Source organism: Mus pahari, chromosome 3 (genome assembly GCF_900095145.1).
Source record: "Mus pahari chromosome 3, PAHARI_EIJ_v1.1, whole genome shotgun sequence".
Taxonomy (NCBI): domain Eukaryota; kingdom Metazoa; phylum Chordata; class Mammalia; order Rodentia; family Muridae; genus Mus; species Mus pahari.
Genome location: NC_034592.1, coordinates 62,918,193 through 62,932,663, shown reverse-complemented (window position 1 = coordinate 62,932,663; position 14,471 = coordinate 62,918,193). Strand labels below are relative to the sequence as shown.

Below are 14,471 nucleotides of genomic sequence, written 5' to 3'. Positions count from 1 at the left end.
CTGAAACCACCAGGTTCTTCTCTAAATTCAACGTGACCATGATTCGTCATCTCTTTCTGTCTGTTGGCCTCTGTCTCACCTCGCCACATCAGCTGGTCTTCCTTGTGCTTTCACCTTATTTTCAGTTCCTAGATGGCAGGGTGTATTTCAACGGTGCGTCCTGTGGTTCCGCATGCACACACATTGCATTAGTTTTTATTAATTTCCCCGCAATTCACTGCAGAGTAACAACTGAAAACGTCACGTGCTGCTTTTTGTCTTTTTTCTTTTTCTGTCTTTTTTTTTTTTTTGCTTTGCCTTCACAACTATTCTCGTCATCCAGTCACATGCCTGAGACTACTGCAAACCATCTCACCAATCTCAACTGTCTGATTTTGTTAACAGTGACGAAAGTTAGTCTGCAGAGAGAGAGATTCGGGATACCTGAGAAGGGGGGCACGCTAATGGGTTCTGCTTCCGTTTGCAGCCGCCCCTGTGATCAAGAGGAGAATTGAGCCCCTGGAAGTAGCTCTGGGCCACCTGGCCAAATTCACCTGTGAGATCCAAGGAGCCCCCAACGTCCGGTTCCAGTGGTTCAAAGCTGGCAGAGAGATCTATGAGAGCGACAAGTGTTCCATTCGATCTTCGAACTATGTCTCCAGCCTGGAGATCCTGAGAACCCAGGTGGTTGACTGCGGGGAGTACACCTGCAAAGCCTCCAATGAGTATGGCAGTGTCAGCTGCACAGCCACGCTAACTGTGACAGGTAAACGCCACACTCCCACCGGGATGCCGCCACCTCATCTTACCACCGAGTGTTGTTTTGTTTTTGTACAGGTGTGGAAAGTGCCACCAGCTGGGGATACTGACATCCTCCGTGGTGGTATCATGCTGATTGAGGACCACAGAAGGGATGGGGGACAAGTTGTTCTTCACAGTCACACTTTTATCAGCAGCCAGAGCAAAAGTCCCTTTATCTGAGGGGAAAACGTTGTCATCAAATGAGCCTGACTTCACTCTTACTATGAAATATTTGAGAAATGTTTGGTGCTAGTAAAAAAAAATACAGAACTAAATAGCCAGGCAGTGGTGGTATACACCTGTAATTCCAGCACTCAAGAAACAGAGGCAGGTGGGTCTCTGTGAATTTGAGGCCAGCCTGAACTACAAAGTGAGTTCAAGGATAGCCAGGGCTATACAGAGAAACCCTGTCTCTCCCTCAACCCCTGCAAAACAAAACAAAACAAAACAAAACAAAAACAAAAAAACAAAAAACAAACAAAAACAAAAAACAAAAACAAAAAAACAAAAAAACACCTCTATATATTTGATAATAAGAACCCAAATAACCAATCAGAAATTAAAGTCAGAATATTTAGCTAAAATTTAACAAAATTCAATGATAAGACAGACACTAGGGCAGGACTTTAAAATAAGAGTGTTCATTCTGAACTTCATTCCTAACTTTAAAATAAGGGCAATTGCACAGATACTCTATTCTCAACTTCCTCACTGACACAAAGGGTAAATTTCAGTTTGTTAATCACCAACAAATTACTGAATCTCCTCTTGTCAAAAAAAAAAAAAAAATAGTCCTTTCTTCCTTTCCTTTCTTCCTCCCTCCCTTTCTCCTTCCTTCCTTTCCTCTCCCTCTCTCCTTCCCTCCCTCCCTTTCTCCTTCCTTCCTCCTTCCTTCCTTTCCCCTCCCTCCCTCCCTCCCTCCCTCCCTCCCTCCCTTCCTCCCTCTCTCCCTCCTTCCCTCCCTTCCATCCTTTCTTCCTTCCTTCTCCCTCCTCCCTTTTTGAGTGGTCACCTCAGGCTCAGCACTGATAGAAGAGAGTCTCCCTGGGGTAGGAGGGCTGCTCTTGGGTGTGAATCTTACTCAGTGAGAATGTCACCCTGCTCATCCACCTCAGAAAAAGGAGTTCTTTGGAGCTTTTTCTTTGAAACTTTATTACACAGTAGAAACCCTCTGAGAGTCTAGTCAGTGGCCCAGTAGGGTCGTTTCAGTCTGGAGCCATGTGCTGCCAAACAGACAATACCTTGGCATTCTTCTTCACTTTTTTTTTTTTTTTTTTTGAGATTAATATAATTACACGATTTACCCCTTTCTTAGCTCCATCTCCTCCTATGTAACCCTCCTTGCTTTCTTTACTCATTATTTATGACCTCTTTTTGTTAACTGTTGTTACATACATAACAGATATATATTCCTAAATAAACCCTGTACAATCTGTATAATGTTGCTTGTAGATTTTCAGGACTATTTGGTATTAGGCAACCAGTGGTGTGCTCCTCCCTGGGAAAAACTTTTTTTCCCCACACTCAGCATTTCTTAATTGCCTGGAGGGGCTGAGGCCCCACTGGCTTTCCTCCCTGGCAGTACTATTCTTAATGAAGGTACAAGCATTAGCCTAGCCCAGTATGGGGCTGACTCAAAGCTTTAGCTCCTGTGCTTCTAAAGGACAGGAAGGTCGATTCTGTGTCTTTTTCTCAGCAAGAGGGGAGCCTCAAATTTTGCTTCACAATGGAGAATGGGAGGGGGAAGTTCCTGCCGTGAAATATTTTTATAAGTGCAAAATCCCCATGGAGGTGCATTGAGTTTAACTGATGTAAGGATTTCCTGGTATTTGTCAGGGTTAGAATGACCTCTGTAAGGTTCCATAATGCTTCAGTCTTACCCCATTTTCAGCTGTCCTGTGAATTGTCTCACCTTTTCTTCTGGTCTTCTAATTTACAAAAGTAAAATACCAACTGGATTATGACATCGTCCCAAGTTTTTGACCCTCTGGTGTCATAGACAAAGCCTTAGCGACACTGTTCTTTGCTTCGCTAGAGACAATTTGTTAAGAACACTCATCCTTCTTTCCCAACCTTTGTTCTTACGACTACATTGTTATTTAACGTAGTGTCTTCTGCTCACCTAAAGATATAACTTACCTCTTCTCTGTCTTGGAATATGTCGTTGCAGCAGGAACTTGGATGGGGACCACTTGTAACGTGCAAACCTTTCTTTTGCAGAGGCGTATCCACCAACCTTTCTCTCCAGGCCCAAGTCCCTTACGACTTTCGTGGGTAAGGCAGCCAAGTTTCTCTGCACAGTCTCAGGGACTCCGGTGATTGAGATCATCTGGCAGAAAGATGGTGCTGCCCTGTCACCGTCGCCTGACTGCAGGGTCACAGATGCAGACAACAAACACAGTTTAGAACTCTCAAATCTTACTGTTCAGGACAGGGGTATTTACTCTTGTAAGGCTTCCAACAAATTTGGAGCAGATATCTGCCAAGCCGAGTTGACCATCATTGACAAACCCCACTTCATTAAAGAGTTAGAGGCTGTGCAGTCAGCCATCAATAAGAAGATCCACCTTGAATGCCAAGTCGATGAGGACAGGAAAGTCACCATCACATGGAGCAAAGATGGGCAGAAACTGCCCGCTGGGAAAGATTACAAGATCTATTTTGAGGATAAAATAGCATCACTTGAGATTCCCCTGGCCAAACTAAAAGATTCTGGAACCTATACATGTACAGCGTCCAATGAAGCCGGGAGCAGTTCTTCATCTGCCGCCGTCGCTGTCCGAGGTAAGGGTTCCTGGCAGCTAGCTCTCTGCCACCTCCTGTCTGAAAGGAAGCCTTAAGAAGGGTCTCTCTCTTCTGTGAACATTCTCTGGTAGCTATACCATCCACACCCCTTGTTATTAATTAAATCCCCAATTAAGTTTCCTCTGGGTCTGGGAAAGTCCTGACATTATTTGGTTGGCTGTTGTCGGGTCAGTTGTATTTTTGTTTAATCTTCTTTGTTTTTTGTTTTTTGTTTTTAAACAAAGACAGTTATAAATCTTGTTTACAATTTAAATGTGTGGGCAACTCTTAGACATCTTCTTTTTAAATAGTTTATTTGGAAATGATAATAGAATTACCTCATTTCCCTTTCCCCCTCCTAATCTACCTATATACCCCTCCTTGTTCTCTTTCAAATTCATGGCCTTTTTTTTTTTATTAACTATTGTTGTCTACACACACATACTCTTAAATACATAAATGCAACCTGCTTCATCTATACAATGCTATTTGTACATATGTTTTCACGTCTAACTGGGTATTGGGTATCCAATTGACAGCTCTTCCCTAGGGAACACCGTCTCCTCCTCTCAGCATTCCTTGGCTACCTGTAGTCCTTTGTGTGGGTTGAGGGCTGGTGGGACACCCTACCCCACCCCATCTGCCACCCACAATAGCATGGCTATTATTGATGTCTTTGTTCAGAAAGTCACTCTTCACATAGATCTGGTCTGCTTGCTTGTGTCTTTTTTTTTTTTTTTTTTTTTGTCCTTTTTTATCGAGAGATGAGATACATCGTGGCTTGCTCAGAAGTTTTGTCAAGATTTGTTTTCTGCCTTTTGTCACACGTGTCTGCCTCTCTTTTGTGGTGTGTATGCTTCAGTCATCTTCTCTGTTTCTTTTTTATGCGTCATGTAGAACCGCCATCCTTTGTGAAGAAGGTGGATCCCTCTTATTTAATGCTCCCGGGTGAATCGGCACGCCTCCACTGCAAGCTGAAAGGCTCACCCGTGATCCAGGTTACTTGGTTCAAAAATAACAAAGAACTCAGTGAGAGTAACACGGTCCGCATGTCTTTTGTCAATTCTGAGGCTATCCTCGACATCACTGATGTAAAGGTTGATGACAGTGGTACATACTCCTGTGAAGCCACCAATGACGTGGGCAGCGACAGCTGCAGCACTGAAGTGGTGATCAAAGGTTGGTCTGCTGAGTTAACATCACTTGCTTTCCCGAGAGCGCTTGCCTCTTGTTTCCTCATAGCTCACAGCTCACTTTGTGCTTCCCTGCTTTTGTAGAGCCGCCTTCCTTCATCAAAACTCTTGAGCCTGCAGACATAGTGCGAGGGGCCAATGCACTGCTCCAGTGTGAGATTGCAGGCACGGGACCCTTTGAAGTTAACTGGTTTAAAGATAAGAAGCAAATCCGAAGTAGCAAAAAGTACAGGTTGTTTACTCAGAAGACTTTTGTGTACCTTGAAATCGCATCTTTCAATAGTGCTGACGTTGGCGATTACGAATGCGTAGTCGCTAATGATGTTGGAAAGTGTGGCTGTGTCGCGACACACTTATTAAAAGGTTAGTGAGGGAGGGGGAATCTTTTCCTATAAATTGTCCTAATAGCTTTCTTAGTGGGTGGAAGGAATGCTAATTCTTTCTCTTCTTCTGACCTTTCCAATGTGTTTGGTCTTAGTTTGAACTCAGGGTCCGGAGCTTTCATTCAAACCTTTATCTTGATACGAACACAAATATTTATTAACTTGTAACCAAAGGGAATTACATAAAAAGTCATTTCATTCACTGGAAAACATTTATTTTCTGTGCCTCTTTTGAATGGTATTATTAATTCTTCTTATAATTTCTTCCTTCTTTCTAATAAACAAGTGTTGGGAAAAGGTTGTATTGGACAAGGGAAACATATAGCCCAGATGAATCCCTACAGCAGTAGAGATGGGGCTGAGTGTGTGTTGGAACTGACAGCGGGTCTGCTCTCTTTCTTTAACTAGAACCACCAACCTTTGTCAAGAAAGTAGATGATTTTACAGCCCTAGCAGGACAGACTGTTACCTTACAAGCTGCCGTGAGAGGGTCAGAACCCATTTCTGTCATGTGGATGAAAGGCCAAGAAGTCATTAAAGAAGACGGAAAAATCAAAATGAGTTTTTCCAATGGAGTTGCGGTCTTGACCATCCCTGATGTTCAGATTAGTGTGGGTGGCAAATATACATGCCTGGCTGAAAATGAAGCTGGGAGCCAAACATCTGTCGGGGAATTGATAGTTAAAGGTTCGTGTAGGGACATTTTAACTTTTAATTGCCCTTAGTCACTTAAAGTGGAACCTTGATTCACACTAGGGATCCTAACTGTCTGATACCTTTATAGAACCTGCCAGAATCATTGAGCGAGCAGAGCTGATCCAGGTGACCGCAGGGGACCCAGCCACTCTGGAGTATACAGTCTCAGGCACCCCAGAACTCAAGCCCAAGTGGTACAAAGATGGGAGACCCTTGGTTGCTAGTAAAAAGTACCGAATCAGTTTTAAAAACAACATTGCCCAACTGAAATTTTATTCCGCTGAACTGCACGACAGCGGCCAGTACACATTTGAGATTTCCAACGAAGTGGGCAGCAGCTCCTGCGAGACCACATTTACCGTGTTAGGTTAGTATTTTTAGGAAACCGTGTTACATAGTGCTCTGAAACCCAACAAAATGTATCCAAAGGTGAAGCACTGGGCAGCCTGCCATGTTGATCTTGCTTTCTTTCTTCTGCCGTGAACAGATCGAGACATCGCTCCACTTTTCACCAAACCCTTACGTAATGTGGACAGTGTCGTTGGCGGTGCCTGCAGGTTAGACTGCAAAATCGCTGGCTCTCTCCCCATGAGGGTTTCCTGGTTTAAGGATGGCAAAGATCTCACTGCTTCTGACAGATACCAGATAGCATTTGTGGAAGGCACGGCCTCTTTGGAGATCAGCAGAGTAGACATGAATGACGCAGGGAATTTCACCTGTCGGGCCACCAACTCCGTGGGAAGCAAAGACAGCTTCGGAGCCCTCATTGTGCAAGGTTGGCTAGGGACTTTTGCAGTTCTGCTTTACCAATGTTCAAATTACGTCCTTCTTCCACTGGGTCCAGACTTGTAACTCCTTCAAATTCTGTCTTCTACCTCTTCTTCAGAACCACCCAGTTTTGTAACTAAGCCAGGGTCCAGGGATGTCCTGCCCGGCTCGGCAGTCTGCCTGAAGAGTGCTTTCCAGGGCTCCGCTCCTCTCACCATCAGGTGGTTTAAGGGCGACAAAGAGTTGGTTTCCGGTGGAAGTTGCTATATTACCAAAGAAGCTTCAGAGAGTTCCCTGGAGCTCTACGCAGTGAAAACCTCGGATTCGGGCACTTACACGTGTAAAGTCAGCAATGTAGCCGGGAGTGTGGAGTGCAGTGCAGACTTGTTTGTGAAAGGTTCGCGTTCTTCTCTTGACACCTTTGTGTAGCCTGAGACCCTTTTTACATAAGTGCCTTCCTCTTTCCACTGCTTCTTACTAAGTCCCTTCCTCCTGCAGAGCCTGCTACCTTTATTGAAAAGTTAGAGCCATCCCAACTGTTAAAGAAAGGAGATGGTACTCAGCTAGCCTGCAAGGTCACGGGCACCCCTCCAATTAAGATAACATGGTTTGCAAATGACCGAGAACTGAGGGAGAGCAGCAAACACAAAATGTCTTTTGTGGAGTCCACCGCGGTTTTAAGGCTTACGGATGTGGCCATTGAAGACAGTGGAGAATATATGTGCGAGGCTCAAAACGAGGCCGGCAGTGACCACTGCACTGGCATTGTCATAGTCAAAGGTTGGTTCTCGCTTCATCCCCATGTGACCAAATATTGGGCCCACAGCACAGATGCTTGCCCATTAACACAGGCCATTCTCTTCTACTATAGAGTCACCTTACTTTACCAAGGAATTTAAGTCCATTGAAGTATTAAAGGAGTATGACGTCATGCTGCTGGCTGAGGTGGCAGGCACCCCTCCCTTTGAGATCACTTGGTTCAAAGACAACACAACCCTGCGAAGTGGTAGAAAGTATAAAACCTTCCTACAGGATCAGCTGGTTAGCCTGCAGGTTCTCAAGTTTGTAGCTGCAGATGCAGGTGAATACCAGTGCCGGGTGACCAACGAGGTCGGCAGCAGCACCTGCAGTGCCAGGGTGACATTAAGAGGTCAGTGTTGGCTTAGTTGATAGATGGGCTTTTCTGCACGGACAAATCTTAAGTTTCTAGAATCGGTCTTGTGGTAGCACTGGTACTGATTGAGAACTCATTCTTCTGATATAGAACCCCCGTCCTTCATTAAGAAGATTGAAGCCACCAGCTCCCTCCGTGGGGGCACAGCCGCCTTCCAGGCCACTCTGAAAGGCTCCTTGCCAATCACTGTGACCTGGTTGAAAGACAATGATGAGATCACTGAAGATGACAATATAAGAATGACTTTTGAGAACAACGTGGCTAGTCTATACCTCAGTGGTATTGAAGTCAAGCATGATGGGAAATATGTCTGTCAAGCCAAAAATGATGCAGGCATACAAAGGTGTTCTGCATTACTCTCAGTCAAAGGTTGGTTCAGAAATCTGCCTTGGGTTGGAGGGAGAAACAATGCAGATAAGAGGCCGTCCAGCGGGGCGCTTCACAGCCCATATCTGTCCTTTGTCTTCTACAGAACCTGCAACAATAATGGAGGAGGCTGTGTCCATAGATGTCACTCAAGGAGACCCAGCCACTTTGCAAGTTAAATTTTCAGGGACTAAGGAGATTTCAGCCAAATGGTTTAAAGATGGCCAAGAACTTACCCTGGGTCCAAAATACAAAATCAGTGTCACTGACACGGTCTCAATACTAAAGATTATTTCCACAGAGAAGAAGGATAGTGGAGAATATACTTTTGAGGTCCAAAATGATGTTGGGAGAAGCAGCTGCAAGGCTAGCATTAACGTCTTAGGTTGGTATTGACTTCTCTTGATAGGAGTTGAGTGTTTCAGGGGCCCTTCTTGTAAATTTAAGAAAAAAAAACACAGGGCTCTGGGCATAGTTCAATAATAAAGCACACTTGATTTGTGTGTGCAGGATACTGGGTTCAGGCCTTAGTACCTAGTGATCAGAGGTGGGTAGGTGGAGGGAGAGAGAGAGGGAGGGAGGGAGGGAGAGAGAGAGAGAGAGAGAGAGAGAGAGAGAGAGAGAGAGAGAGAGAGAGAACAAAAATAGCTAGATTAACCTAACGTTTTCTTGCTTTTTGTTGGCTAGATCTTATTATACCACCTTCATTCACCAAAAAACTGAGAAAAATGGATAGCATTAAAGGATCTTTTATTGACTTAGAGTGTATAGTGGCTGGATCCCATCCCATAAGCATCCAGTGGTTCAAAGACGACCAAGAAATCTCAGCTAGTGACAAGCACAAATTCTCTTTTCATGACAATACGGCCTTCCTAGAGATCAGTCAGCTGGAAGGCACAGACAGTGGTACATACACCTGTTCTGCCACCAACAAGGCAGGCCACAGCCAGTGCAGTGGTCACCTGACAGTCAAAGGTTGGCAATTTTGATCTCTGCCTTTCCAAACTTTATTGTCTTGCACTTCTTAATCCTCCCCTTCATTGAGTTCTAAAACAAATCTCTCTTCTGCTTCCTGTTCTCTCATCCCAGAACCCCCTTACTTCGTGGAAAAGCCACAGTCACAAGATGTGAATCCCAGTACGAGGGTTCATTTGAAGGCTCTTGTGGGTGGCACTGCACCCATGACAATAAAGTGGTTTAAAGATAACAAGGAGCTGCACCCCGGGGCAGCTCGCTCGGTTTGGAAGGATGACACCTCCACCATTCTTGAACTCTTCTCGGCCAAGGCTGCCGACTCCGGGACCTACATTTGCCAGCTAAGCAATGATGTTGGCACGACAAGCAGCAAAGCCACCATCTTTGTGAAAGGTCTGGTCTCTAGATCGTCTCTCTTTCGTGCTTGCCTAACTGGTCTTTGGGAAGGGAAAGTTCATTAAGAAAATAGTTTGGTTTGTTGGGCTTTGATTTGAAAACCGTTCAGCATGCTGCTCTCTTTTTTCTTCATCTTTAGAACCTCCTCAATTTATTAAGAAGCCCAGTCCAGTGTTAGTGCTGAGGAATGGACAGTCAACAACCTTTGAATGCCAAGTCACAGGCACCCCTGAAATCAGAGTTTCTTGGTATCTGGATGGGAATGAAATAACAGATCTTAGGAAATACGGCATTTCTTTTGTGGATGGTTTAGCCACTTTCCAGATTTCTAATGCCAGGGTTGAAAACAGTGGAACTTATGTCTGTGAAGCTCGCAATGATGCAGGCACCTCGAGCTGCAGCATTGAACTAAAAGTGAAAGGTTCGTTATGGAATCTGCTTCACGGTTTAGCTGGGCTGCCCCAGGGGCCTGCAGCTTCTCTTGAGTTAAGCTACTCTCTGTCTTCCTTTTGACTCTGTAGAGCCTCCCACCTTTATCAGGGAGCTGGAGCCTGTGGAGGTGGTAAAAGACAGCGACGTGGAGCTGGAGTGTGAAGTCATGGGGACAACTCCATTTGAAGTCACTTGGCTGAAGAATAACAAGGAAATTAGAAGTGGCAAAAAATACACAATGTCTGAGAAAATGTCAGTGTTTTACCTGCATATAACCAAGTGTGACCCTTCAGACGTTGGTGAATATCAGTGCATCATAGCCAACGAAGGAGGCAGCTGCACCTGCAGTGCTCGGGTTGCCTTGAAAGGTCAGTCGTGGGCTAGGACCAGCTACCAAGTCAAAGTACTGAGTGTTCTTTGAGTGTAGGCAATGAGTAGGAGTGAAAAGGTGCCTCTTCTTGAACCACTCTTTCGTTTAATCACAGAACCACCATCGTTCATCAAGAAGATAGAAAATGTCACCACTGTCTTGAAGAGTTCCGCCACCTTTCAGAGCACTGTGGCAGGCTCACCTCCCATTTCTATAACCTGGCTAAAAGATGACCAGATTCTTGAGGAAAATGACAATGTTCATATTTCTTTTGAAGACAGTGTGGCCACACTTCAAGTCCGGAGTGTGGACAATGGGCACAGTGGGCGATACACATGTCAAGCCAAGAATGAGTCAGGAATTGAGAGGTGTTATGCTTTCCTCTTAGTACAAGGTTGGTAAGCTATTCCCTTTAAATAGTGTTCTACAGAGATGGTGGTATAGGCCTATTTGGGTTCTAGTAGAATTACTAATCTGACTTATGCACATTTTCATTCTTACTACAGAACCTGCTCAAATTATAGAGAAAGCTAAGTCGGTTGACGTTACCGAGAAAGACCCAGTCACCCTGGAGTGCGTAGTGGCTGGGACACCAGAACTCAAAGTCAAATGGCTTAAAGATGGGAAACAAATTGTACCCAGTAGATATTTTTCAATGAGTTTTGAAAATAATGTGGCCAGTTTTAGGATTCAGTCAGTCATGAAGCAAGACAGTGGACAGTACACGTTCAAGGTGGAAAATGACTTTGGAAGCAGTAGCTGTGATGCCTACCTGAGAGTGTTAGGTCTGTACTTTGCCCCTGCCAACTACCCTAACTTAAGAACATAGACCATGTGGATGAGTAGCAACAGACTAATCGGTGTGTTTTTGCTGTTTGCCTTGGATAGACCAAGATATTCCCCCATCGTTCACCAAAAAATTGACCAAAATGGATAAAGTTCTGGGTTCTTCTATCCACATGGAGTGCAAGGTTTCTGGGTCACTTCCTATCAGTGCTCAGTGGTTTAAAGACGGAAAAGAAATATCTACAAGTGCAAAATACAGACTTGTGTGTCACGAAAACACCGTGTCACTGGAAGTTAGTAATCTGGAATTAGAAGACACTGCAAATTACACCTGCAAGGTGTCCAATGTAGCAGGAGACAACGCCTGTAGTGGCATCTTAACTGTGAAAGGTCAGAGCTTCTTTGTCTCTTCTGAGTTCTTCTTTATAGGCACTTCTAAAACATATCGCTCTTAACCTTGTATCCTCAGAGGTAAAAATCTTAATAATTCCGTTTCTTTTTATTCACATTCATTGGGTTCAAGGAATATTTAATCGTTACCTCTTTTCATGAGTTGTTTTCTTGTATGTTCATAAAAGTCATTGAGCTACAAGGGCTATAACTAAATATGACTCTCTTGAAATCTGTAGAACCACCAAGCTTCCTAGTGAAACCTGAGAGGCAGCAAGCTATACCAGATTCTACCGTGGAATTTAAGGCTGTGCTGAAAGGAACACCACCATTCAAAATTAAATGGCTTAAAGATGACGTGGAACTTGTCTCAGGACCTAAGTGTTTCATTGGCTTGGAAGGGTCAACCAGCTTCTTAAACCTCTACTCAGTGGATGCTTCCAAGACTGGACAGTATACTTGCCAGGTTACCAATGACGTTGGTAGCGACTCTTGCACTACAGTGTTGCTTGTGACAGGTGTGCAAGTTTGATTGTCTTGTGTTTCTGTCTGACCCATGCCTCCTTTGTTTCTGTACTCTGTGACAATGCAGCTTTCTAACTCAGTAGAGTATATTTCACAGATCTTGGTCTGTCTCTCCCTTTTCTACACATTACCTAATTGGGCTTTTGTGATTCATTGCTCTTCTTTCATAATTTCCCTTTTCCTGACTCTTTAGAACCACCGAAGTTTATAAAGAAATTAGAAGCTTCCAAAATTGTAAAAGCAGGTGACTCCGCACGATTGGAATGCAAGATTACTGGATCTCCAGAAATACAAGTTGTGTGGTATAGAAACGAACATGAGCTCACAGCCAGCGATAAATACCAGATGACTTTCATTGACTCAGTGGCGGTCATACAGATGAACAGCCTCGGGACAGAGGACAGTGGAGATTTTATCTGTGAGGCGCAGAATCCTGCCGGCAGCACCAGTTGCAGTACCAAGGTTATAGTAAAAGGTAGAAATATCTTTCTTTTTCTCATTCATGGAAACCCTTCACTTTCTCCCCTGGGTCTCATGGTGTCTTCACTGCTCTCTTGGTATCTAGCTCAAAGCCAGAATATTCCCAAATATAGACATATGTCTCTGATTGAATGTCCTTTCCTGTAAACTTATTTTACATGCAAGTGGTCATTTTGAGATATTTTTCTTATAATTCTAATGCTATTATTCTGATCACCTAAACAGTGATGAAGCATTGAATTAGATATTTCAAAACATATATCAAAACAAACAAGAAAATTTTAAATTAATCTTTGGATTTCAATCACATTACAACTATATCAGCATCCTTAGTATGGTCTGTACCATAGTGATACAATGTATAAAGAATATAGGTTTTAACAATATATCCTTAAAATAGCATTAATATTTTTCTTCTTTCTCAAGAATCAGCTCCTATCTTTAAAAACATGACTCTACTGTGGTGCAAATAGGGCCAGTATTTTCTACAGCTATCTCCCAGCATGCTTTGCTATAGTGCTTAAATTTGTCACGTGAGTTAATTATTACAATAACCATTCCATGAAATGGAAGACTCAGATCATGGCTGTTATTGTGACTTTTGGGTACCTCTGTTGTAAAGCATACACGGCATTCTTTTTTTATTTTCTAAAGGCAAAATTCCATAGCTCATAAAATTCCCATTTATTGATATATTTGTTCATTTATAAATTCTGTATCAATCTTTATACTCCAAAATAATCGGCACACTGACCTTCTCAACTGTGACCTCTGAGATGTATCTATCTCCGCTCTCCGCTTATCCAGCTGATTATCTTATAAAAGCTCATAAGTGATGGCGCTGCCTACACATGATAACATCTTAAACCATGCTTCTGCTTGAAAAATAGAAAACTCTTTTTCACCAGAGGAAATCAAATAGCCCAACTCATGAGACATTCTTGTTTTTTATAGAACCACCTGTTTTTAGCAGCTTTCCGCCTGTAGTAGAAACCCTTAAGAACACGGAAGTTAGCCTTGAATGCGAGCTTTCAGGAACACCGCCATTTGAGGTGGTGTGGTACAAAGACAAGCGCCAGCTCCGAAGCAGCAAGAAGTACAAGGTCGCATCGAAGAATTTCCATGCGAGCATTCACATCCTCAATGTGGAATCCACAGACATCGGCGAATACCACTGCAAGGCACAGAATGAAGTGGGCAGTGATGCTTGTGTTTGTGCCGTAAAGCTAAAAGGTAAGCGTAGTTTCTGTGCATGGTAGAAACATCATGCGGCAAATGCTCAATGGATCCTCTCTTCCGTTACCTGGAAAGCTTTTTGAGCAATCTCTATTCATCTTTCCCTGCTCAGAACCGCCAAAATTCATTTCCAAGCTGAACAGCCTTACAGTGGTGGCTGGTGAGCCTGCTGAGCTGCAAGCATCCATAGAAGGTGCCCAGCCCATTTCTGTCCAGTGGCTTAAGGAGAAAGAAGAAGTGATCAGAGAGAGCGAGAACATTAGAATTTCTTTCGTCGACAACGTTGCGACTCTGCAGTTTGCTAAAGTGGAGCCAGCTAATGCTGGGAAGTACATTTGCCAAGTCAAGAATGACGGTGGAGTGAGGGAAAACATGGCCACGTTGACCGTCTTAGGTACAGCAGTCCCCTGTTAGCATTTGGGAGCAATCACTGGGATGACTTCCATGCAATCTTATTGTTCTGAATTTCTCCCAGAACCATATTTAGCCTCACTATTTGGAAGGCTTAGAGGGAAAGGCCCAATTGATCTTAAGTCTTCTCTGATTCCTGTGATTCTAGTGAATGATAGCTAGCTGTTTTATTGTGTGTGCACTGCTTTTCTTTATGGGGAGCAAATATCCCAAGTATCTCTTGTCTCAGTGCGAACCACTTGGAGCCCTTCTCTTCTTATGTAAACTACTATATTATAGTAGTGACTAAGCTAACAAAAGATCAATGTTTGAAGGAAAGATAATGC

General features: G+C 43.7%; 1 protein-coding gene across 2 annotated transcripts in view; it reads left to right on the top strand.

The window, feature by feature from the left end:
• Ttn (titin) overlaps positions 1–14,471 on the top strand; it is a 273,795-nt gene that overhangs the window by 70,587 nt on the left and 188,737 nt on the right. Inside the window, exons 47-69 of one of the 2 annotated variants that reach the window (XM_029536008.1) lie at positions 467–745; positions 3,001–3,564; positions 4,462–4,743; positions 4,842–5,120; positions 5,549–5,827; positions 5,925–6,203; positions 6,324–6,611; positions 6,723–7,001; positions 7,103–7,384; positions 7,476–7,754; positions 7,869–8,147; positions 8,251–8,529; positions 8,832–9,119; positions 9,234–9,512; positions 9,655–9,936; positions 10,037–10,315; positions 10,433–10,711; positions 10,824–11,102; positions 11,206–11,493; positions 11,733–12,011; positions 12,212–12,493; positions 13,453–13,731; positions 13,847–14,128. In XM_029536008.1, the coding sequence (XP_029391868.1) occupies positions 467–745; positions 3,001–3,564; positions 4,462–4,743; positions 4,842–5,120; positions 5,549–5,827; positions 5,925–6,203; positions 6,324–6,611; positions 6,723–7,001; positions 7,103–7,384; positions 7,476–7,754; positions 7,869–8,147; positions 8,251–8,529; positions 8,832–9,119; positions 9,234–9,512; positions 9,655–9,936; positions 10,037–10,315; positions 10,433–10,711; positions 10,824–11,102; positions 11,206–11,493; positions 11,733–12,011; positions 12,212–12,493; positions 13,453–13,731; positions 13,847–14,128 (6,744 nt within the window). The remainder of the gene's footprint in view (positions 1–466; positions 746–3,000; positions 3,565–4,461; positions 4,744–4,841; positions 5,121–5,548; positions 5,828–5,924; positions 6,204–6,323; positions 6,612–6,722; positions 7,002–7,102; positions 7,385–7,475; positions 7,755–7,868; positions 8,148–8,250; positions 8,530–8,831; positions 9,120–9,233; positions 9,513–9,654; positions 9,937–10,036; positions 10,316–10,432; positions 10,712–10,823; positions 11,103–11,205; positions 11,494–11,732; positions 12,012–12,211; positions 12,494–13,452; positions 13,732–13,846; positions 14,129–14,471) is intronic. The other variant, XM_029536006.1, reaches the window with a different exon arrangement.